At 41.3% G+C, this 24,676-nt stretch overlaps 1 protein-coding gene across 1 annotated transcript in view; it reads left to right on the top strand.

The window, feature by feature from the left end:
* Nucleotides 1–13,959: 13,959 nt before the first annotated feature.
* LOC124789123 overlaps nucleotides 13,960–24,676 on the top strand; it is a 40,590-nt gene continuing 29,873 nt past the window's right edge. Inside the window, exons 1-2 of the mRNA XM_047256413.1 lie at nucleotides 13,960–14,676; nucleotides 15,360–16,421. Coding sequence (XP_047112369.1) covers nucleotides 13,960–14,676; nucleotides 15,360–16,421 — 1,779 coding nt within the window. The remainder of the gene's footprint in view (nucleotides 14,677–15,359; nucleotides 16,422–24,676) is intronic.

Here is a 24,676-nt window from a genome sequence, read left to right as displayed (position 1 = left end):
TCCATGGCACTACATCACACAATGACTTCAAGCTATCACCAGCCTCTTTTGCCACTTTTTACATATAAGTGTAATTAAGAATCTGATTGGAGCATTAGATGGACATTAAAAATCTAAACAAAACTGCTATGTCATACTTAATTCTACTAACAGTAGCTTGCCAACAAATTAATTTTAAACAGTTGCAGATTTTAACAGCAGTAATCAAAATATTTTATGATCTCTGTGTCTTTAATTATTGGAATACAGGCGTATATACTACCTCTTTCTCTTAAAGAATTGTCCCTCTCTTTCTAATGCTGGAGTTGGAATTAATATAGCTCTATCTGAATGGACAAAACACTGCGAATTAATAAATAATTAATCAAAAATACAGCAAAAATATAGATCTTACAAACTAAAGGTTGTCTGCTGTGGGATCATGTCTGCCAAAACATGCTGTCTTGCTATTAGTGTAGCTGTCTTAGACCAAAAAAATTCTGATTTTAATCAAAAGTTCAATTAAAAGGTGTCTCACAGGTTAATTACTTAGGTAATAAAAGATGTGAATAGCTCAGTCAACGTGCACTGATGAGCACTACAAATCGATTGGTTGATCTCCTCTGTGTGATAAAAATTGTAAAAATCATTCCTTATTTACAGAATTTCAGTCAAACAAATCTTCCCCGCTGTATATATCTGCAGACACCTCATTTTCAGAGCGTGTTTGTGTACCAGCAGGATTGTTATTAACATGACGTACCGTGTTTTTCTGTACCTGTAATAGCTTGTGCTGCACATGCACATGTATGAACAATATAAATCTTCCATTTGTGTTCTGCCAGGTGGACACAACATCACATCTGGAGCGTTTAAAGTATTTTCATAGGTAAGAGCCAGGCATCACAAAGCTTATGTACTTGTTTGTTTTGCAATGACCAGGTGGCTCTGCTATCGGGCTGGGTGGTGGTGGTTGGTAGATCGAGGTTAGGAGGTTGATGTACAACCACCCTGGGTGAGGGTGAACAGTGGGGAGGGGAGTGGTTGCCTTACAGGCACCCAGTGGTACGTCAGAGAAACAGTATTAACAACGTAAAATTTATTATTCGGATTACAACAGTAGTCAGGGTGTTGCACCAAGCAACCAGCATTCATAAGTCAGATGCAGCATGTGTCCAGACATAGGATGTTGTCGTCAGTGCGTGGCCAGTTTAGTGACAGTGGTTGACATCAGAAGTGCATGGCCACTGAGGCAGCAGGCCATTCTGCCACATGTGATCTACAGTACCTAATGACAGCTGAACATCTCAGCATGGGGTGCAGTGTGGTGCATCAAACCCTGCTGTGGTTCCCAAAACAGGAGAGGGAACCTCTGGCAACAGGATCTGCCCACAGTAGCAGGAGTCGGCAAAAGGGAGTCTGTTTGCCCTTGCGATGGTGGAAGAGTGGTGCACATCTGCTCCAGGTTCATACGGTAGACCACCAAGAAGCCTGCTGGACCAAAGGCGCTAAATTCGCCACATCAGAGTCAGCAAAAACAGCGGCATTGTGGCTAACAGTGGTAAAGCCATCAAAGTGGGACTTGTAATTCCATAGAAGCTTGTAGACTGCTACATGAGTAGACAATAGGCCATCATAGGCTCTTCCTCATAGTTTGATATCAGCAGACTGGGCACATCGAAGAACATCCGAGAATGAGGATCTGATTTTGGAGGATATGTATGATAGTCTGCTGGCGAGTGGGTCCCAACAGCAACACCTCCGCCCCAGATAATGCAATAGTTCATTGGAGCTGGGAGTCATCACTGGCTGGCCATGACTTCATTCTTTATACTCTTCCTTTGTAGTCAGCTCCTAGAGGAACATACCCAGAGTTGTAATATTAGCCAACTTCGTTCTTCAGAGGCACTGGCTAGCTTCTTCCTCTTTGCAGCTTCCTGAATGAGCGTTCTTGCACTCTGAATAAATCTTCTTACTTCATAGTGCATAGTTATCACAACGACAGTACCTCTCTCTTTATGGGGTCGTTTTGGTGCATTGGTGCCAAACTGTTGAGACTCATTGACTAGTGCATTGCTCAACACTTCCTATGGTTTCTTGCATTACCAAGAAAGGCATCTGAATTATTACCCAACTCTGCCAAGTACATTACTTTGTGGCACGACACAGTTGGGATGCTTCTGGAAAAATCTCCTCATGTATTCACAAATCGACAACTATATATAGAGCATTTAGTTTCTGTCTTATTTTGGTCCATTTTAAACCAAAACTTTCATTTAAAAATGAGATTTTCACTCTGCAGCGGACTGTGTGCTGATATGAAACTTCCTGGCAGATTAAAACTGTGTGCCGCATTGGGACTCGAACTTGGGGCTTTTGCCTTTTGTGGGAAAGTGCTATACCGGTAGAGCTCTATCGATAGAGCACTTGCCCATGAAAGGCAAAGGACCCGAGTTCGGGTCTTGATGTGGCACACAATTTTAACCTGCCAGGAAGTTTCACATTAGTGCACACTCCACTGCAGAGTGAAAATCTCATTTTGGACACATCACCTAGGCTGTGACTAAGCCATGTCTTTGCAATATCCTTTCTTTCAGGATTTGTAGTTTTGCAGGGTTCGCAGAAGAGCTTCTGTGAAGTTTGGAAGGTAGGTGACGAGGTACTGGCAGAATTGAAGCTGTGAGGACAGGTTGCGAGTCATGCTTGGGTACCTCAGTCGGTAGAGCACTTACCCACAAAAAGGCGAAGGTCCAGAGTTCGAGTCTCAATGCGACACACAGTTTTAATCTGCCAGGAAGTTTCAGATGTTTCATTATCTGTGTTCTTAATTTTGAAACCTCATTAGCTAAATTTAGTCCACTGGATCGTCTTGCATCCCCAAGTGAACATCTTCCCACTGAGTCATCATTTACAAACTAGTACAATCATTTCATCACACTCTCTGATCTTAACAGATTCTGATAAACACTCAACTATTAACAGTCTCACTTACTCCTCCCAGTAGGTTTTATTTCTATCTTACTTGACTGATCCTTACTTGCTACTAGTTATTTAATCAAATGGCTCTGAGCACTATGGGACATAACTTCTGAGGTCATCAGTCCCCTAGAACTTAGAACTACTTAAACGTAACTAACCTAAGGGCATCACACACATCCATGCCCGAGGCAGGATTCGAACCTGCGACCGTAGCGGTCTCGCGGTTCCAGACTGTAGCGCCTAGAACCGCTCGGCCACTCTGGCCGGCAGTTATTTAATCCACTGGTGTTTGATGCACTAGTGGTTCATGAGAGTGTCTGGGTTTCCATTTAAGAACAAGTAGTTTATACAAAACGCAGTGAGAATCAAGAAATCACTAGAAACCGGTATAGTCGTAATATTGGGGTACTGCTCATCACGATACCGCCATTCATAGTATAATATTTGTTGCTCTGAATAGTCTAGCTGCTTCTCCAGCAGATTCAACATAGGCAACGTCACGTTCACCATAGTTGGACCACTCACAGCAGACAGACGATGAAGAGTCGCTCCCCCTATGTCACATGTCGTAGCATTGACTAACATTCCGCTATCCTAGAACTCTGATCTGGTCATTCTCTTCGGTCTTCCTTGCTCATAGCAGTTTACTACCTAAGAACTGTTGTAGCGACAGTAACATAGGACTTTCTTATTTAAGTATCACATGGAGAGCCACATCTTGAAACATAGCAACTACTATCTTTGAAAGTGTTTCCTCACTGCATGACATGGGAGGCCCCAATAAAGGAAATCAAGATGGCTGAAAGCGAATATACTTCATTTACAAAGTATGATATATCAACATGTCTACATCGTATCATGATTCAGAACACACTGCTGTTTTTGACTCCCCCACAGATATTCCTGTGCTCTCTGGACAGCAATATGCATCACTATCAATATCCCCAAAATGCCCCTCCCCCCCCCCCCCCCCCCGTCAATGTGTGGATTGCTGAATGGAAGATGTGAATGGAATTGTTATCTGGCTGGATCAGTGTGCATAGAACAGGTGTGCAACCAGCTATGTTGTGGCTGGTGGCCATGGCCGATACAACTGGACCATTTCTCATATTCATGTTGTGTGTAGCACTGACACTGTATGGCTGGCACGGTAGCAAGTGGCATGGATGGCACATGGTGAGACTGTACCAGGAAACTGGCAATGTAGCTCAGGAGGAAGGAAGTGGAGGCAATGGGGTCTCCTCTGGAGCAGGATCTGCCCCAGCCTGTGGTGGGGGTGTAGGCGAAAATAGTGACAGTACCCTCAGGTGGGTAATGGTGAGGACGCCATCTGTAGGAAGATGTGATGATGTGGAAGCGTATTGGGTAGTTTGTATGTTTGGTTGAGCAGTCAGTTCCGTGTTACATTGTCATTGCAAGTAACAAGCACATGTCGTTATCGACAAGTTTGAAAGTAATGTCATCTGGGTTGATGTCTAATGATAACAGAGCATCCTACATCATGGCTGACCGGCCACACACGGGGTAATGGCTAGTCGTCGCCACCACTGTCTGTGGCATTCGGGAAGATGTTCTCTCAGAGAACCCACACTAGTTTGTTTGCAGTTTGTGAGCTATTTGTTTACAAAGACCCGAGGTACTGTGAGCAGAGCTGGAGATGGAACTTGGACATGTCTAATGTGGTTTTTAGACGCAGCACCAGTGCAGGTAGGTCCATTTGCTCAGAGTCTTGCGAGGGTAATAGGAGGAAGTGCAGCAGGAAATATCAGTGATTCGGTACATAGTATCTTGGAGAGGGATACTTGCAGGTCCTCCTTGATGGTGGTTCAGATGCCGAGTAATATCCATGGTAATGCTTCAGTCCACAACCTTTGGTGACACATAAGGGCAGCTCTGAGAGTCCTATGCCACCATTCGGCTATCCTGTTGCTCTGGGGGTGATAGGCTGTAGGACAGTTGCATTTGATTTTGTATAGGTTACACAGTGTGCTGAAAAGTGCCGACTTTAACTGGTACCCTTGGTCTGTAGTTATCTGTCTGGTGGGCCAGAACGCACTATTAACATGTCTGTAAAAGCTTGGCTGCTGAACTCTGCTGTGGTGTCCTTGGGGGAGACCACATCCACCCATTGGCACCCTCTGTCTATCACTGAGAGTAGGTACTTGAATCCCTTTTGGAGAAGTCTAATGAGATCGATGTATACATGGCCATAGCGAGCTTTTGGAATTTTGAAACGAACTAATTGTGGTTATTTGTGCCTTCCAACTTTACTTCATTGGCTTACTATGTATGACTGAGCCCAGATGCAAGAGCCGTTTTTGGTGTTGAGCCACATGAAGAGTTATATAATGAGGTGGACTGTGGGTCTGAAGCCTGCATGGGGCATGCTGTGGAGTTGATCGAAAGTTGCTTGATGATACACACAATGACTGCACTGTCAGTACACTTGGTATGTTGCCTGGTGGCTAGGTGAAACCTTTGCCCTGGTTTGAATAAAACCTTTATCTCAGTTTTGTGAAGACACACACCACCCCAAAAAACTGTCACTTTCCCCATCAGACACAAGGATGACTGAATGCTTAAGACTGTTTGGTCCTGTCTTTAATGACAATTCATGGGTTGACCCTCTGTACATAGTTTACAATATATTGTATAATCTCTCCCAAAAAGTATTTAAATACAGGATATCCTAAAGTGGTTCAATAAATTACTGTAATGATAGCAATATTTAGTACCACAATGAGATTTATTGATTTAAGGCACAACTGAATCCAATCTTCAATATTATGACAATGCATGACTATTCCAATACATGACAAGTACAACACATTTCCATGAATACTTTGTTGACGATGTTGAAGTGAGCACCTATCAAATGATAAATAGTTCCCTTCCCTCTACTGTGAGCTGGCTGATTATCTTAAAAGATTGTTTATTTCCTAACTTGTGGCACAGTAATGGAGTAACAGGACGCAACTATAAAATCCAATATGAAGATTTGATCTGTGTGTACTGTGTCAAATGAACTGAATGAGTCTCTGCTTTGCCAGAGCTGCCAAATGATTTATCAAACGCCATGCTCGATTTATGTGGAGTCAGCTATCAGCGATAGGCTGCGCAATCAGAATGGCTGACCACCAGGAAGAGCTGCGGCCGTGGGTGATGTTCCAACAATATGCAATATCGAACCCGAGTTAAGCTGATTGGCGGTCCTGATCAGCGCTTACAAATGCTGTATCCAAGTCACCAAGACAGTGAATACGCATAACTCGACAGTCCGCCAATCAGCTTGCTCCTTTACAGCACACATGGGAAGGCTGCGACATGGGAAGGACATAGAAAAATACTGGGCATAGAGTCTGCACAAAATGCTATGGCCAGTAGGTGCACAGTCGGCAGGGCACGCGTGGGGAGACTGGTAGTGGTGGGGTCTGCAGATAGGCGGTGAAGGTGAAATGCTGGGCACTTAAGGAGAAGTGCTGTTCTAAACTGAAGTTCATATTTCTTATGAATACTGGGTGGAGCCTCTCCATGCCCACACTTGTGTGGTGACTATTCAAAAGATGTCACCTCTGCTTTGGATACTATCTAAAAAGAACACTCAAAATTTAGCTGTTTATTTCGTTTGTTTTGTTAACCATTTGTAACTTTCAAAGAAGCGGCATGAGCGGCGAATTTTTAGTAAAACCTACACATATCTCTTGTTGCCATGTTAAAATTTGCTTCATTTGCCAAAACACAGAGGAGTTTACAAAAGTCACCTCACTAACATGCCATGCACACACAGCTGCGAGAGGATTCTGAAACAGTGTTTTATTAAGTTTGTTATGTGAGGAACTGAGGAAAAGTAAGGTCAGTAGCTTATGAAAAAGCACATCTTCGGTACAAAATAAATGTGTAATGTCTTCAATTACGTTGTTTCGTAACCCATAGCATTTCTCGGCCCAGCACACAGTTTTAATCTGCCAGGAAGTTTCATATCAGCGCACACTCCGCTGCAGAGAGAAATTCTCATTCTGGAAACATCCCCAAGGCTGTGGCTAAGTCATGTCTCCACGATATCCTTTCTTTCAGGAGTGCTAGTTCTGCAAGGTTCGCAGGAGAGCTTCTGCAAGGGGTGGAAGGTAGGAGGCGAGGTACTGGCAGAAGTAAAGTTCTGAGGACGGGGCGCGAGTCGTGCTTGTGTAGCTCAGTTGGTAGAGCACTTTCCAGCGAAAGGCAAAGGTCCCGAGTTCGAGTCTGGGTCCGGCACACTGTTTTAATCTGCCAGGAAGCTTCATATCAGCTCACAAATTCTCATCCCATAACATGTTTGCAAACTTCTTTACTGACTTTCTATTTTTCCCAAATTTAGGCTTTATCATGTAAAAACTAGAAGGCATCTTTCTACTGCAAATTACCACATGTGGTGAAAGACCAAGACTGCAGTGTACCTTAGAAACATATGCTGATATGACGTACAGACATTCCAGTTGTTGAAGTGACAGATCACACAATAACTCAACATCTTATCAACTGTGTGAGGAACACATTCAGTTCTTCCATTAGACTGAGGATGGAAGGAGCTACTCTTGAGCTTCTGAATGTGTTGTAAATGGCATAGCTGCTTAATCAGACTGGGCATGTAGTTAGTGTCCTCATCTGTAATTTTCATGTTGGGAAAGCCAATCTTCACCAACCAGTTGTTCACGATGGTCTGTGCCACTGTACTCGGTATTGCAACCATTATAAAAACTTGAAAATTGGCCTGTGATGATTAAGATGTAATTGTTATCTGCCAGTGTTCAGTTGAATGGCTCTAGAATATGCACTCCCACAATTTCAAATGGTGTAGATGCCTCCAGTAATGTCTGCAATGGTATTTGTGGATGACTGAGATTGGCACATCGCGTGCACAGTATACAGTTTCTGACGTACTGCTCAACATCCTCTCTCTTTGATCGCTTCCAAAATTTCTTGACTGCATGATGACCAGTCGTTCCTACCCCATCATGACCCGCTAATATATGGTGCTTGTCTTAACACTTCATCCTTTAAAGTTGCATGTAGACCATACATGATCTGTACTTTGTCTTCCTACACAACAGGCCCTTGTACATTGTAAACTGTGGCTATGTCCTAAATGCCTGCCAGTTAGCGTTAGCAGCCTGTGTCCCTTGCCACTCAGAAGGGCCCTTCTCAATGCTTACATGATCCCAAACTTCCAACTCAAGCTGTCAGCATTACTGTCTTTCTTGCCTTGTTTGTGTATGACTTTGTAGCCAGATTCTCAATTTCAGACCTTAGTGTGTTAATATATTTAAAGGATCTGTTAGTTCCAGCAGCCACAGTAATGCAGCATGGTCTGTCACGACTTTAAACCTTTCCCCATACAAGTAACAATGAAAAAACTGAATACCTTTAATAACAGCCAACATTTCCTTCTCTATGGGTGAATAATTCTATTCTATTCTAGTCAACTCTCTCGATGCATATTCCTCTGGACGTTCATTGCCATCTACATCCTGACTGATTACAATACATCCAATTGCTCAACTGATCATGTCACACAGGAGAATAAATTCTCTTTCATAGTCGGATATATCAGTACTGGACTGTTTCTCTTAATTTTTCAAATGATGACTGACAGATGCCCACTCCACCTCCATACCTTTTATTCAACAAATAGTTCAGCAACTTAGCAATTTTGGTAAACGCCTTAACGAATATCTTACATAAAAATTACAGAGTCCTAAAAATGACCAAAGTTACTTGGTTTTTATGATTGTAAGAAATCAAATGTGGATCAGTTTTCACACCTTCCTGACTAACTACATGATCCATGTTGCTGCAAAATGACACTTCTCAAATACTGAGCATCAACATGAAGAATATAGACTCTTAAAAACTTCGTTGAATTACTGCACATGCTCTTCCAGGTTCTTCTAAAATACAGTTACTTCCTCAAGATAAATCATGTACTGCCTCGGTTTTAATCCTGTGAGCTCGACATGGAACAACCTCTGAAAAGTAGCTGGCACATCGTAAGGACCAAATGACATCTGATGATAGTGATCCCCAAGGGACAGGAAACGTGATCTTTGGCCAGTCTTCCAGAACCACTTCCAATTGGTGATAACCACTCTTCAAATCCATTGTGGAGAAGTATTTGCCATGACCTAAGTTGTCTAAAGTCTCTGTCATATTCGGTGTAGGATGTGCAATCATAATAGTTTTTGCATTTAGGTATGTGTAGCTGCAGCAATATCTATACCTCTTTGTTGCATGTGACGATTTTTTTTGGAAAATTCAATGGCTGTTCCTGTGGACTAACACTTTCTTCAATAACACTCTTGGCTAGGTGTTGATCGATTAATTCTTCCATTATAGGCTGTAGGTGCCTATGGATCCTGTATGGCTTCTTGTACATCGGAGTGTTATTTCACATTAATAGTGCTCAAGATAACAATCTATGAAGTTTGAACAGATGAGGGAATTGTATTAACAAAGCTTCCATAGCAGTCTTATCTCCTCTCTTCAGGTGCTTTACCTTCTTGCGTAATGCAGGTGCATTGATGGTTTATCCTGATCCAGGGTGTCCAAGTTTGCAATCAACAAATCTTTTGGCAGACTCACCTCGACAGAGCCAGATTTATCCATACTTAAGTACAATCCTCATCTATTTCGTTCACACAAACCATAGTTCTATACATGAAGTAATGCAACATATCCATCTAGTAGTTGCATTCCAATGGCTGTATAACACACATCTCACTGTGAATGTCACTACCCATAGTTACCCTGCTTAAAAAATTGGTTCAAATGGCTCTGAGCACTATGGGACTTAACATCTGAGGTCATCAGTCCCCTAGAACTACATAAACCTAACTAACTTAAGGACATCACACACATCCAGGCCTGAGGCAAGATTCGAACCTGCCACACCGGCCGGCCTACCCTGCTTAACTTTCGTGTACTTCTCAGTACTTTATCTTGCAAATCAAACTTCAATGGACTCATCTGAATTTTGCTTGGTTCCACCTTTATGACTGGTGGATTTTGTGACACTGTAACACTTGCAGTGGTCTTTCCTTCCCACCTGGAATAATGTACCAATGAGTCGATCACATACCACAAAAGATGAATTTTAGCGCCTTGCTCATGCACAAAGTATAGACCCAGGACAGTGCAATAGTCCTCACCAACACGTGGCAATACATCCATATGTTCCCAGAAATTGTTTGCTGCAACACTGAAACTGATCAGTGTTGACCCCAATAAAACGGCATCGTTATTTCCTACTCCACTTAACATATATTCTGGAGGCTTTAGAGTCTTCCCAACTAGGTGGTCCAGACTAGCTACTGACACAAGAGCTCTTGTGTCCACCAAAACCTTTGTTCTATTCCGTTCACTGTGCCCACCGAGCAGATCTCCGCCACTGTATACACTTTTTCGCCACTTTCTTTTATCGGAAATACCATCTGATAGTTGAAGAACTCCCATGGGCGTTTGACAACTGCTTATCGCGATATTGCCTACTTTGCCTCTTACTCAGACAGTCTTGAGCCTGTTGCCCCACTACCCCACATTCATAAGACTTAGATTCACGATGTTGCTCCTTAACGTGGTCTGTATGGCCACATCTATAGCACACGACGATTATCTTGTCCTCGGGTAGCACTGCCGACTTCTTCCAGTTGTGTAACAAACATAACAGTGACGGGTAAATCCCTTGGGTTTTCCATTTGCACTGTAGTTGATTAGTCTGCTGCAAGTCTCCATAAAAATACATCAAGAGCCCTGTTTTCTGCTTCTGGCACAATACATTCTGTGTAAGCTCATAGATGTGAGCTGCCTCATCTGACCAATTAGCCAACCTAGCAGCAGCTTCCAGGTCACAAACAAACACAGTAACATCCTCAGTTGACCTGCGCAAATGAGGAATCACTAGATTAGCTGCTGTAGGATACGCAGAAGGGGTAAGTACATTAACCAAAGCTTTGCTTCAACTACCTCCGTTTTTTATGCTCGTTCGTGGCTTTTAAAAGTCTACTTCTCGTTCATTTTTCTACTTGAGCTCAGCAAACTGCCTCACCAAGACTTCAGACGATTGATACATCATCATCATTCGTGTTTCTGGTACTTGTGTAATCTCTTTTCATACATAATACAAATCCAGGCATCAACCGTAACACATAGATATGAATACAAGGACAGACTAACACTAATCCTTATGTTGGATCATAGCCCAGCATGATTCAGAGCACTTGGAAGTTAGCAGGGTGGGTGGAGTAGTTTATTACACTGAGATTTATTCCACCTGACTACCGTTATTACTACACCAATGATGGAATGTGATATAACATGAGTTGCATACTATTATTCATGTATTGGTGCCAGTGGTTAGTCATTTGATAGCTTTAGCGCCACATAGATTATATTAAATGGGGTGTGCAGCAGGCCAACACCCATCTAACATTTGTTATGTGTCATAAACACCGGTCTCACAGTCTCATAATTGACGGACTTTCCTCAAGTCTCGTGCTGAAGGAGGATAAGCAGTGTAGCTGCCGTTCCTTCATTATCCTCTCAGGTGGTATTGATTGCCTCTCATTGGACTTGGCATCTTGCTACTTCCATAGATTTTCGAAGTAGGCTACTGCTGCGTGGTCTTCAGTGTGTAACGGAACTGAAATGATGGTGGGCTGACAGTAATTTGGAGCCCGCGCGTCGGAAACGGGCGCGCTGGTGTGAGACTGCCAGGGTGTGCACCCTAATGCCATCTATTGGCGAAACTGGGAATTAGCGCTACCTGTCAGACAATGCACAAAGCTCTCGGAGTCAAATGTATTCTTTTTCTTGGTAATTATAAGTTATTACTGTATGATTTAATGTTATAAAGCGCTAGTAGTAAATTATTATGTCTGGTATGAACTCCAGGGTAATAAATATAAATATTCTTAAATACTAAATGATTTCGGTGGAAAGGTGGTAGGGGAACGCCCCCACTCTTGGTGATACGAGCGTAGCTAGAGGTAGCTGGAGACACAGGGACTGAACAATGAAATGGCCTGGGGAGTGTTGACGTGATCGGACGTGCGTAACTGTGCCCACGCAAAAGTGATTGTGCAACAGCGAAGAGGCGAATATCGTCGCCGTTTGTGGAGTAGAACGCGACGAATGGTTGTCGAAGCCGTCTCTATGCCACTGGGGCTGATTGTAAGAGTTCCTGCGCCCAGATTTTATGGCGGACGTGCAGTAGCTTATACGAGTGCTACAGCTCGTAGTTCCAGCCGCCATTAAGGGCATGAGGCGTGAAGAGCTGCGTTAGCCACATGCATTTCACCACCAGCACCGACACGTCTACCCAAGGCAAGACTGCTTGCAATTGTTAAGTCGAACTTTGTATACATCTAAAAGGAGAATACCAGTTTTCTTTTATGCAAGTGCAGAGGACAGAATATAGTAAAGAGTAAAATTACGACGCATGTTGTTCATTGTAAAGTGTAGTAACCTCAAATATAGTGTAGTGAAATCAGACTGAGGCCCCCATCGCCTCTTTCATTAACAATTCTTTTGGTTGTAGAATACTTTAGCGTATAAGAATGTTGAAAAGAGCAATGGTCACACCAGAATGAGTCGCCTATTTATAGTTACTTAAATTTTCCTGAGTAACCTTTCAAGTAAAGTCACTTAACTAATTCTATATCAATTGTCCAAAGAGTAATATCCAAAATCATTAAATAAGTTGAAGGGTAGAAGTTTGTTAACCTAAGTTGCTTAAATTGTCTTGGTGGTAATTACCAAGCCAACTCACAGAAATTGAGAGAGTATTTGCTTTGTAGAATCACCTAGAATGATCAGAAATAGTAATATTCAGAATTAAGTTTAGCCGGCCGAAGTGGCCGTGCGGTTAAAGGCGCTGCAGTCTGGAACCGCAAGACCGCTACGGTCGCAGGTTCAAATCCTGCCTCGGGCATGGATGTTTGTGATGTCCTTAGGTTAGTTAGGTTTAACTAGTTCTAAGTTCTAGGGGACTAATGACCTCAGCAGTTGAGTCCCATAGTGCTCAGAGCCAATTAAGTTTAAATTCAACTCAATCAGTTTCACTTTGAAACGATCCAAAAAATTGATTTATTCTTTTGCTCCTTCACCGCTGGCGACCGTAGTTATAAGTATTTCAGGAGGATTCGACGGTAAGTCTGCTGCTCTCGTCGTGCTGATAGGTTTATCCACTGCTGCTAGCAGTGGTGATTGGATACATAAGCTCACTACCAAGTTAAGTGGGTCAGGTAGGCAGTGTTACCGTGTGAACTGTAGGGCACTGTAGGCCATGGATCGAACCCGTTCAATTATCACAGCTCTTTGGGAAATAGTCCGGTTAGGAGTGTACTAATCATTAGGTAAATACTGGCGAGTAATGGTCAAAAATGTATACGCAAGTGAATTTAGCAAGGTCCATGTAGCACCTAGTTAATGTGGTGCAATGGCGAGGGTAGGAGTGGAGTAAAAGTGAGCTGAGCTTGTGGCAGCTGTGCTGTATTCAAAGTTTAATAACGTGAATCCACTACTACCTCTTACCATTAGGACTGAGCTATTTACGGTTAAAATACGTAGCAGTAAGCGCAAAGGCGTGACAGCTACAAGTCAGTATCGGCTTTATACATACGGAAGTAGGAAGCGGGTCATTCTGTCAGTGGAGGGGGTTAAAACAACCGAGTCAGTTGAGAACATACCCCATTTACTGATGGAAAGATTCGGCGGTTCGGTCGCATGTGGCGACCGTGACAGGACTTACCAAGTTTGTAGAATAATGGCTGCAATAAAAGTGTTTTGTATAAACTTGTAGTTTCAAGAAAATTTTAAATTTAAAATTCTGTTGTAGACAAATATACCACAATTGGTAAGTTCAAGACGACAACCTGCAAAGCAGGAAAAGAAAGTCCAATAGTAGGAGTTAAACAAGTAATACTTGGTTTAATAAAGATTTCTATTAGGCACGAAATACAGCAGCATAAGATGGAGTCGAATAGTAACAAGCAAGACGAAAACATTACAAGGTCAGACCCAGAATTAAGGACCATAGATACTGTTGTAGGGTTGGAAAATCTTATAGATGAATCCACACCCACAAGACAGGAGGAATGGGAAGTGAAACCAAAGGTAGTGAAAAGTGAACCCAATGTATCTGTGGATGCAAGTCACAAGGGAGAGGATATGGAATTAACAAGTTTGTTAAATAGGATGATGGCACAAATTCGAGAAGGGAATGCTAGTTTGAAAGCAGAAATGGCTAGTCATATATCCCAATTGGATGAAAACCTATCTGGTAAAATAAAAGCCAATTTAGATATTTTGAATACGCAAAGCCAGCGTATCACAGAGGTAAACAAATCAGTAAATAGCATTAGGGCTGAAATAACAAATGTTCAGAGAAAAGTCACAGAAATAGAGAAAAGATTTGATACCGAAATTCAGAGAATAGAGAAATCAGTGGAACCTTTGGTTAGTGAAAAATTAGAACCGATAATTGAAAGTAAATTACAGGTGACAGTACCAGTTGTAAAGAAAGAGATTGTTAAAGAAACGGCAGCTGATATTGAAACACTGTGCAATACCATGTTGAGTTTTGATGCATGTGTGCAGGAGCAGGAAAATACACTGCGTAATGAGATAAAATTGTTAAGTCAGCAAGTTCAGAATCAGACGTTTCTTAACTGTAGTGGTATCCCATTGGTAATGCAAAAATCGGAAATACTGAGTAAGGAGGAAAAATAGGATCCTCAAAAGAAACAAGGTGGATGGCATCCAATGGATTTTATAAAAAATTGTGAACGTGTCTTACCAACAGACATGTCGGATAAAGAAAAAATTAATTTAGTAATAGACGCTTTAGCAGGTCATGCTAAACGTTGGGGATTGAATTTGGATATCGACAATTTGAAGTTTACAGACTTCAAAGAAAAGTTCCTTGAGGAATTCTGGAGCACACAACAGAGAGATAGGTTGTGGAGAGAATTCGTTGTCGCCAGAATGCCAGAACATGGGCGTGGGCTCATGAAAGAATACTGTGAAGGATGGTTCAAGCGTTTGGAGTATCTTAAAGGTCGTAGATCAGAACCGGAGATAGTGTGGCAGTTGTGGAAAAAGCTACCTGACGATTCAAAGCGTTATGTAGGAGGCACTCATCGAACATTCGATGAATTTTTAGAAAAAATCGAGAATGAAGATAGGTGGCGTGAAACTAGAGAGATTCGAGGTTTCAGAAATCAGAATGGAATAGTAAAAGGTGGTAGGAATGAACCGCAAATTAACATGATGAGAGGAAGAGGTCGAGGAGGTAACTCTCGGCGAGGGAGAGGACACTATCAGGGAAACGGGGTGCATTATCAAAATCAGGAAACCTAATTACCGCGCAGGTCAAGGGCCTAACGCGCGCGGAAAGAAAGAAATGGCCCAAATATAGGGAAGATCGGAGTAGTCAGTACTATACCGGTAGTAGGATAGTGCGTCGTTCGCCTGAAGAGCAGTTACATAAACGAAACTTTGCGAAGTATAATGCAGGGATACAAACAGAGGAGAGAGAGCAGGGAGGAATTATTAAGGGAAATGAAGTAGGAAAAGAATATCGGTCGGATGTGAAGGCTCACGTGAATGAAATAAGTACAATTCGAGGTCAGAGTGACGAATTGATGAAGGAAGAGTCAGAGAAGGCGTTGTTTGTCGGTAGGGATGGCAACTGTGCAGAGAGGCAGGGGCAAGGGAGCAGTGATGTGACTTATGGTAAAAGGTTCATACGAATAGTCGACAAATCGCATCGAGAAGTAATTAAAGAGGAAAGGGTGGATAAGAAAAAGGGGCATAGTGCAGAGACGCATGCCGATTCAGAAATTACCTCGTATGCAGAATATGTACATCAGCTCAAAAGCCAGCCAGCACAATTAGAAAGATCTTCCACTCAAGTGATTAGTTTGGACCCGAATATGACAGTGTTAGAGAGCCATACCGATTATGATGTGTACCTAGTGACAGCAAGAGTACATGACTGTGATGAAGATTCTTTTAAAGAAATTAGAGAAAGTGTATCTAACCAAGAGAAAGAGTGTTGTGATCCCTGTAGTACTGAAGCAAATGAGTTGAGTGAGATTGGAATTCCATTAGTAGGGGAAAATAATGAAAGTAAGAGCGGCGAATGCACTATCCAACAAAGGGAAAGTAGAGAAATGGATTATAATTTGCGAGAATTATTTGAATCCGAAGAAGGTCATATTTCTAAGGAGGAGGAATTATCGTCAGAATCATCAGAAAGCATCCAGGGAGAAAAAGAAGTAGAGGAAGTTTCCGATCCCACAACCGAGAGTTCAGGCATGACAGATTCGAATGAGAACGAGATGGCATTAAAGAGCCTAGACGAAGGACTATTGGAAAAAGTGGTGAAAGAATTTAGGATGAAAAGGAGAAAGAAACCTCCAGATGGAATGGTCAGTATAAAAACCGGAAAAATAATATGGCAAGACTTGGCGGTGGAAAAGGATTTATTATGGGAAGATAAAGAAAGTATGAAAGAGGACAATAGGATGCAAACAATCCTGCCCATTAATGTATGTGGGTACGATTTATATGTATTGTTGGATACGGGTGCTCAAATAAGTGCTATTTCGCACGCATTTTTTGAGATGATCAAAGAGCAACGAGGAGTAGTCATGATGCCAGTAACAGGTGTTAAAGTGATAGGGGCGACAGGGAAATGTAGTAAACCTGTTAAACATCAAGTGATGATGGAATTTAAGATAAAAAACAAGCAATTTTCGAATGCATTTTTAGTAGTTACAGAGCTCAGTGCCGAGATCATTTTAGGCATTGACTGGTTAATAAAACAGAAAGTAATTATAGATTGTGACAAAGGGATAATAGTTTGTAAAGTTGATAGTGCGGTATTAGAAATACCATTTGAATCATCTAGAGTAATGGAAGAGAACCAGCTGAGATGGGTAGAATTTAGAGATGACCATGATTCAGGAATAGGTCTAAAATTCGATTGGTTTCTGGTGAGGCAGATAGTTGAAGATGGAAATAAGGAGACACTCCTTCGAAATGTAGTGGATAAAACGGAAGGACTATCTGATGCCCAAAGGGAGGATCTATGGCAAATTCTGAAAGAAAATCAGGAGGTATTTTCGGACAAACCGGGACGAGTGATAAATTATGAGTACTGCATGTAGGTAGAGGAACATGAACCTTTCTTTAAACCACCATATAATGTACCCTTGTCTAAGAAAGAAGCAGTTCAAAAAGAAATAGATAAAATGGTTTCATGTGGGGTCATTGAACGGAGTTCTAGCCCATATAATAACCCACTGGTGATAGTAGGTAAGAAGGATGGAAGTGTACGAATAGTGATAGATGCTCGTACTCTGAATAAAGTAGTGAAGAGGGAGTTGGATCGTCCAGAGAACATAGATAATTTATTGCAGAAGTTTAATGGTGTAAAGTACATGACTGTTTAGACCTAACTGCAGGATACTGGCAAATCCCATTAAGTGAGGAGTCTAGGAAGTACATGGCATTTGTATTCAATGGCAAATGCTACCATTTCACAGTGGTACCATTTGGCCTAAATACTTCCGTTTCAGTGTTCATTCGGGCTTTAGACAAAATTTTAGGGAGTGAACTTAGTTCGCTAATCACGGTTTATGTAGATGATTTATTAATTGCTACTAGGACATGGGAAGAGCACATGGAGTTATGCGACAGGGTGTTCAAAGCTTTAATTAAAGGAGGAATGACACTGAACCTGAAAAAATGCGAGTTTGTGAAGAAAGAAATAAAGTTTTTAGGTCACATAGTAACACCAGAGGGAATTGAAAAGGATCCCGATAAAGTCAAAGCAATAAGACATTTTCCGGCTCCCAAGAATAAAAAACAACTAAAGTCGTTTATAGGACTTTGTTCCTTTTATCGTAAGTATGTGGATGATCAGGTGTTCAATAGCCCACATCTGAACAACCTACTTAAGAAGAACAGTGTGTATATATGGACTGAGGAATGTGAAACAGCATTCAACCGGCTAAAAGACAATTTGGCTAAAAACATAAAATTATGGCACCCTGACCTGTGTGAACCACTCCACATGGCAACAGATAGTTCAGATTATGGATTGGGAGTATCCATATTACAGGAGGTAATGATAGATGGGGAAAAAACTCATAGACAAATAGCATTTGCGAGTAGAACCATGTCTAAGTACGAAAGAAACTATACGGTTTCAGAGAAGGAAGCTTTAGCTATAGTATGGGGTTTTAGGAAATTTCAACTTTTCTTATGGGGACATAAGACTGTGGTCCATACAGACCACAAAGCTTTAATATTTTTGAAGGACTGCAGATTGTTACATAACAGGTTGACCAGATGGGCGCTGTTTTTACAACAATTTGATATAGAGATCAAGTATGTTAAAGGGAAAGAACATGCAGTACCGGATGCTTTGTCGAGATTACCGGAAGGATGTGAGACACTAGAAAGTGTAAAGAATAGGGAAGATGTTTTTGAGGTGAATTACTTCAAAAAAGCGGAAGGAAGAGAAAAAATTAGAGAAATATGTCGGAATATGCGAAGATATCAAAGTGATGATGATGCACTCAAGTCGGTAAAGGTCAAGTTTGACAATCCGGACGCAACTAACATAAGGGCTTCATATAAAATACATAAAGGTGTACTGTATCTTCAAAGATTAAATAATCCAGGGAAGTGGGGAGTATGTTGGCCGGAACAACACACTGAAGTGCTGATAGATTATGTTCACTTGGCATATGGCCATTGTGGTGCATGGAAGTGTACCGATAAGTTAGATGAATGCATTACCTTTAACAACATGGCACGAAAGGTAGCACAGAGGATAAGATCTTGTGATCTATGCCAAAAGGCGAAAGTAACAAATCCAACTAATCAAGGGCCCATACAATCAATAAAACCTGATGAAGTATTAGAAATAGTAGCAGTAGATATCTTTGGACCATTACCGAACACCATGGGGGGTTTTGTGTACATATTTGTAGCAGTTGAACTTTTCTCAAAGTATATAAAGCTACATCCCTTGAGAAAAGCTACTGCCAGAGCTGTGTATGATAAAATGGTGTGTGATTATTTTGTGAAAGTAGGGAAGCCAAAGAGAATACTATCAGATAATGGTGTTCAGTTTTGCTCAAAAATGTGGAAGGATGGGATAACTGAAAAACAGGTAGAAGTGGTACATATCTCAGCTTATCACCCATCAAGCAATCCGGCAGAAAGATATATGCGTGAGATAGGTCGGTTATTTAGGACGTACTGCCATTGTAACCACAAGAAGTGGGGCATGCATGTGAGTGAATTCGAAGAAATCATGAATTCATTAACAAACGAGAGCACTGGATTTACTCCAGAAGAAATCCTGAAAAAGATGAGAAGTAAAAGTCTAGTAGAAGACCTACTAGAATTCCCAGATAGAGTTGAATTAGATTATGATAGTAAAAAGAACTTAGTAAAAGACAAGATGAGAAAACAAGCAGATGCAAGAATTCGTCGTCATGACGAAAAAGTAAGGAATCCTAAATTCAAAATAGGTGATCTCGTTCTTGTAAAAACACATGAAAACTCAAGTGAAATTAATAACGAGATCAGCAAATTTAAATATATATATATATAATGGACCATTTAAAATAGTGTCCATACCCAATGTGAATGCTTATTATTTAGAGTACCCATTAACAGGCAAACGCCTGGGAGTAAGAAACATAGTGGATCTCAAAAGGTATGAACCACGAATTCTACCAGATTGAAAATAAATATATAAATAAATATTAAAGTAAACCAATATGTAAATAGTTTTCTTTCTTTTGTTCTATGTGAAAGGTAAATGTTCACTAAAATATGTTGCAGTATTCTAATGAAACTTCTAGTTTAAGTAGAGACTAAACAGAGTGGGAAAGACTGAGCTTCTAAGAAAGCCTTAATAGATGTGTAAATAAGTGTTGTGGAAGAGGTAGAAAAGTGAGGAGGTAAAGTGAAAAGGACGGGCAATAAAGTAATAGGCGCATAACGTGTGTTTTACTTGCCTGAGATAAAAGAAGTGTATTTAAAATTTTTTGTAAAAAAAAAGATGTTTAAAGTGTACTGTGTTTAGAAGTAAGAAAATTGGAAAGAATATATGTAAATCATTTATGTAATGTTTAGCAGGAAAGAGAGAAAGAATTGGTGTTTTATTTTAAATATGTAATATAAGTATCGAGGTGTATCAGTAAGAAAGGGAAAACCCTTGGTAAAAAGCTTGACGAAAATTTCAGATTCATTATAGGAGAGACTTCTTATTGAATTATCACTGTTAGATACCTCAATAAGAAGTGGGGCATGTGTAACGGAACTGAAATGATGGTGGGCTGACAGTAATTTGGAGCCCGCGCGTCGGAAACGGGCGCGCTGGTGTGAGACTGCCAGGGAGTGCACCCTGATGCCATCTATTGGCGAAACTGGGAATTAGCGCTACCTGTCAGACAATGCACTAAGCTCTCGGAGTCAAATGTATTCTTTTTCTTGGTAATTATAAGTTATTACTGTATGATTTAATGTTATAAAGCGCTAGTAGTAAATTATTATGTCTGGTATGAACTCCAGGGTAATAAATATAAATATTCTTAAATACTAAATGATTTCGGTGAAAAGGTGGTAGGGGAACGCCCCCACTCTTGGTGATACGAGCGTAGCTAGAGGTAGCTGGAGACACAGGGACTGAACAATGAAATGGCCTGGGGAGTGTTGACGTGATCGGACGTGCGTAACTGTGCCCACGCAAAAGTGATTGTGCAACAGCGAAGAGGCGAATATCGTCGCCGTTTGTGGAGTAGAACGCGACGAATGGTTGTCGAAGCCGTCTCTATGCCACTGGGGCTGATTGTAAGAGTTCCTGCGCCCAGATTTTATGGCGGACGTGCAGTAGCTTATACGAGTGCTACAGCTCGTAGTTCCAGCCGCCATTAAGGGCATGAGGCGTGAAGAGCTGCGTTAGCCACATGCATCTCACCACCAGCACCGACACGTCTACCCAAGGCAAGACTGCTTGCAATTGCCAAGTCGAACTTTGTATACATCTAAAAGGAGAATACCAGTTTTCTTTTATGCAAGTGCAGAGGACAGAATATAGTAAAGAGTAAAATTACGACGCATGTTGTTCATTGTAAAGTGTAGTAACCTCAAATATAGTGTAGTGAAATCAGACTGAGGCCCCCATCGCCTCTTTCATTTACAATTCTTTTGGTTGTAGAATATTTTAGCGTATAAGAATGTTGAAAAGAGCAATGGTCACACCAGAATGAGTCGCCTATTTATAGTTACTTAAATTTTTCTGAGTAACCTTTCAAGTAAAGTCACTTAACTAATTCTATATCAATTGTCCAAAGAGTAATATCCAAAATCATTAAATAAGTTGAAGGGTAGAAGTTTGTTAACCTGTTGTTGTTGTTGTGGTCTTCAGTCCTGAGACTGGTTTGATGCAGCTCTCCATGCTACTCTATCCTGTGCAAGCTTTTTCATCTCCCAGTACCTACTGCAACCTACATCCTTCTGAATCTGCTTAGTGTATTCATCTCTTGGTCTCCCTCTACGATTTTTACCCTCCACGCTGCCCTCCAATACTAAATTGGTGATCCCTTGATGCCTCAGAACATGTCCTACCAACCGATCCCTTCTTCTGGTCAAGTTGTGCCACAAACTTCTCTTCTCCCCAATCCTATTCAATACTTCCTCATTAGTTATGTGATCTACCCATCTAATCTTCAGCATTCTTCTGTAGCACCACATTTCGAAAGCTTCTATTCTCTTCTTGTCCAAACTATTTATCGTCCATGTTTCACTTCCATACAAGGCTACACTCCATACGAATACTTTCAGAAATGACTTCCTGACACTTAAATCAATACTGGATGTTAACAAATTTCTCTTCTTCAGAAACGCCTTCCTTGCCATTGCCAGCCTACATTTTATATCCTCTCTACTTCGACCATCATCAGTTATTTTGCTCCCCAAATAGCAAAACTCCTTTACTACTTTAAGTGTCTCATTTCCTAATCTAATTCCCTCAGCATCACACGACTTAATTAGGCTACATTCCATTATCCTTGTTTTGCTTTTGTTGATGTTCATCTTATATCCTCCTTTCAAGACACTGTCCATTCCATTCAACTGCTCTTCCAAGTCCTTTGCTGTCTCTGACAGAATACAATGTCATCGGCGAACCTCAAAGTTTTTATTTCTTCTCCATGAATTTTAATACCTACTCCAAATTTTTCTTTTGTTTCCTTTACTGCTTGCTTAATATACAGATTGAACAACATCAGGGAGAGGCTACAACCCTGTCTTACTCCCTTCCCAACCACTGCTTCCCTTTCATGTCCCTCGACTCTTATAACTGCCATCTGGTTTCTGTACAAATTGTAAATAGCCTTTCGCTCCCTGTATTTTACCCCTGCCACCTTTAGAATTTGAAAGAGAGTATTCCAGTCAACATCGTCAAAAGCTTTCTCTAAGTCTACAAATGCTAGAAAAGTAGGTTTGCTTTTCCTTAATCTTTCTTCTAAGATAAGTCGTAAGGTCAGTATTGCCTCACGTGTTCCAGTGTTTCTACGGAATCCAAACTGATCTTCCCCGAGGTTGGCTTCTACTAGTTTTTCCATTCGTCTGTAAAGAATTCGTGTTAGTATTTTGCAGCTGTGACTTATTAAGCTGATAGTTCGGTAATTTTCACATCTGTCAACACCTGCTTTCTTTGGGATTGGAATTATTATATTCTTCTTGAAGTCTGAGGGTATTTCGCCTGTTTCATACATCTTGCTCACCAGATGGTAGAGTTTTGTCAGGACTGGCTCTCCCACTGCCGTCAGTAGTTCCAATGGAATATTGTCTACTCCGGGGGCCTTGTTTCGACTCAGGTCTTTCAGTGCTATGTCAAACTCTTCACGCAGTGTCATATCTCCCATTTCATCTTCATCTACATCCTCTTCCATTTCCATAATATTGTCCTCAAGTACATCGCCCTTGTATAGACCCTCTATATACTCCTTCCACCTTTCTGCTTTCCCTTCTTTGATTAGAACTGGGTTTCCATCTGAGCTCTTGATATTCATACAAGTCGTTCTCTTATCTCCAAAGGTCTCTTTAATTTTCCTGTAGGCGGTATCTATCTTACCCCTAGTGAGATAGGCCTCTACATCCTTACATTTGTCCTCTAGCCATCCCTGCTTAGCCATTTTGCACTTCCTGTCGATCACATTTTTGAGACGTTTGTATTCCTTTTTGCCTTTTTCACTTACTGCATTTTTATATTTTCTCCTTTCATCAATTAAATTCAGTATTTCTTCTGTTACCCAAGGATTTCTACTAGCCCTCGTCTTTTTACCTACTTGATCCTCTGCAGCCTTCACTACTTCATCTCTCAAAGCTACCCATTCTTCTTCTACTGTATTTATTTCCCCCATTCCTGTCAATTGCTCCCTTATGCTCTCCCTGAATCTCTGTACAACCTCTGGTTCTTTTAGTTTATCCAGGTCCCATCTCCTTAAATTCTCACCTTTTTGCAGTTTCTTCAGTTTTAATCTACAGGTCATAACCAATAGATTGTGGTCAGAGTCCACATCTGCCCCTGGAAATGTCTTACAATTTAAAACCTGGTTCCTAAATCTCTGTCTTACCATTATATAATCTATCTGATACCTTTTAGTATCTCCAGGGTTCTTCCATGTATACAACCTTCTTTCATGATTCTTAAACCAAGTGTTAGTTATGATTATGTTGTGCTCTGTGCAAAATTCTACCAGGCGGCTTCCTCTTTCATTTCTGTCCCCCAATCCATATTCACCTACTATGTTTCCTTCTCTCCCTTTTCCTACACTCGAATTCCAGTCACCCATGACTATTAAATTTTCGTCTCCCTTCACAATCTGAATAATTTCTTTTATTTCATCATACATTTCTTCAATTTCTTCGTCATCTGCAGAGCTAGTTGGCATATAAACTTGTACTACTGTAGTAGGTGTGGGCTTCGTATCTATCTTGGCCACAATAATGCGTTCACTATGCTGTTTGTAGTAGCTTACCCGCATTCCTATTTTCCTATTCATTATTAAACCTACTCCTGCATTACCCCTATTTGATTTTGTGTTTATAACCCTGTAGTCACGTGACGAAAAGTCTTGTTCCTCCTGCCACCGAACTTCACTAATTCCCACTATATCTAACTTCAACCTATCCATTTCCCTTTTTAAATTTTCTAACCTACCTGCTCGATTAAGGGATCTGACATTCCACGCTCCGATCCGTAGAACGCCAGTTTTCTTTCTCCTGATAACTACATCCTCTTGAGTAGTCCCCGCACGGAGATCCGAATGGGGGACTATTTTACCTCCGGAATATTTTACCCAAGAGGACGCCATCATCATGTAATCATACAGTAAAGCTGCATGCCCTCGGGAAAAATTACGGCTGTAGTTTCCCCTTGCTTTCAGCCGTTCGCAGTACCAGCACAGCAAGGCCGTTTTGGTTATTGTTACAGGGCCAGATCAGTCAATCATCCAGACTGTTGCCCTTGCAACTACTGAAAAGGCTGCTGCCCCTCTTCAGGAACCACACGTTTGTCTGGCCTCTCAACAGATACGCCTCCGTTGTGGTTGCACCTACGGTACGGCTATCTGTATCGCTGAGGCACGCAAGC

This window comes from Schistocerca piceifrons, chromosome 3 (genome assembly GCF_021461385.2).
Source record: "Schistocerca piceifrons isolate TAMUIC-IGC-003096 chromosome 3, iqSchPice1.1, whole genome shotgun sequence".
Lineage (NCBI taxonomy): Eukaryota > Metazoa > Arthropoda > Insecta > Orthoptera > Acrididae > Schistocerca > Schistocerca piceifrons.
The sequence above is the reverse complement of the archived record's forward strand: the minus strand, read 5'-3'. Positions and strand labels throughout refer to the sequence as shown.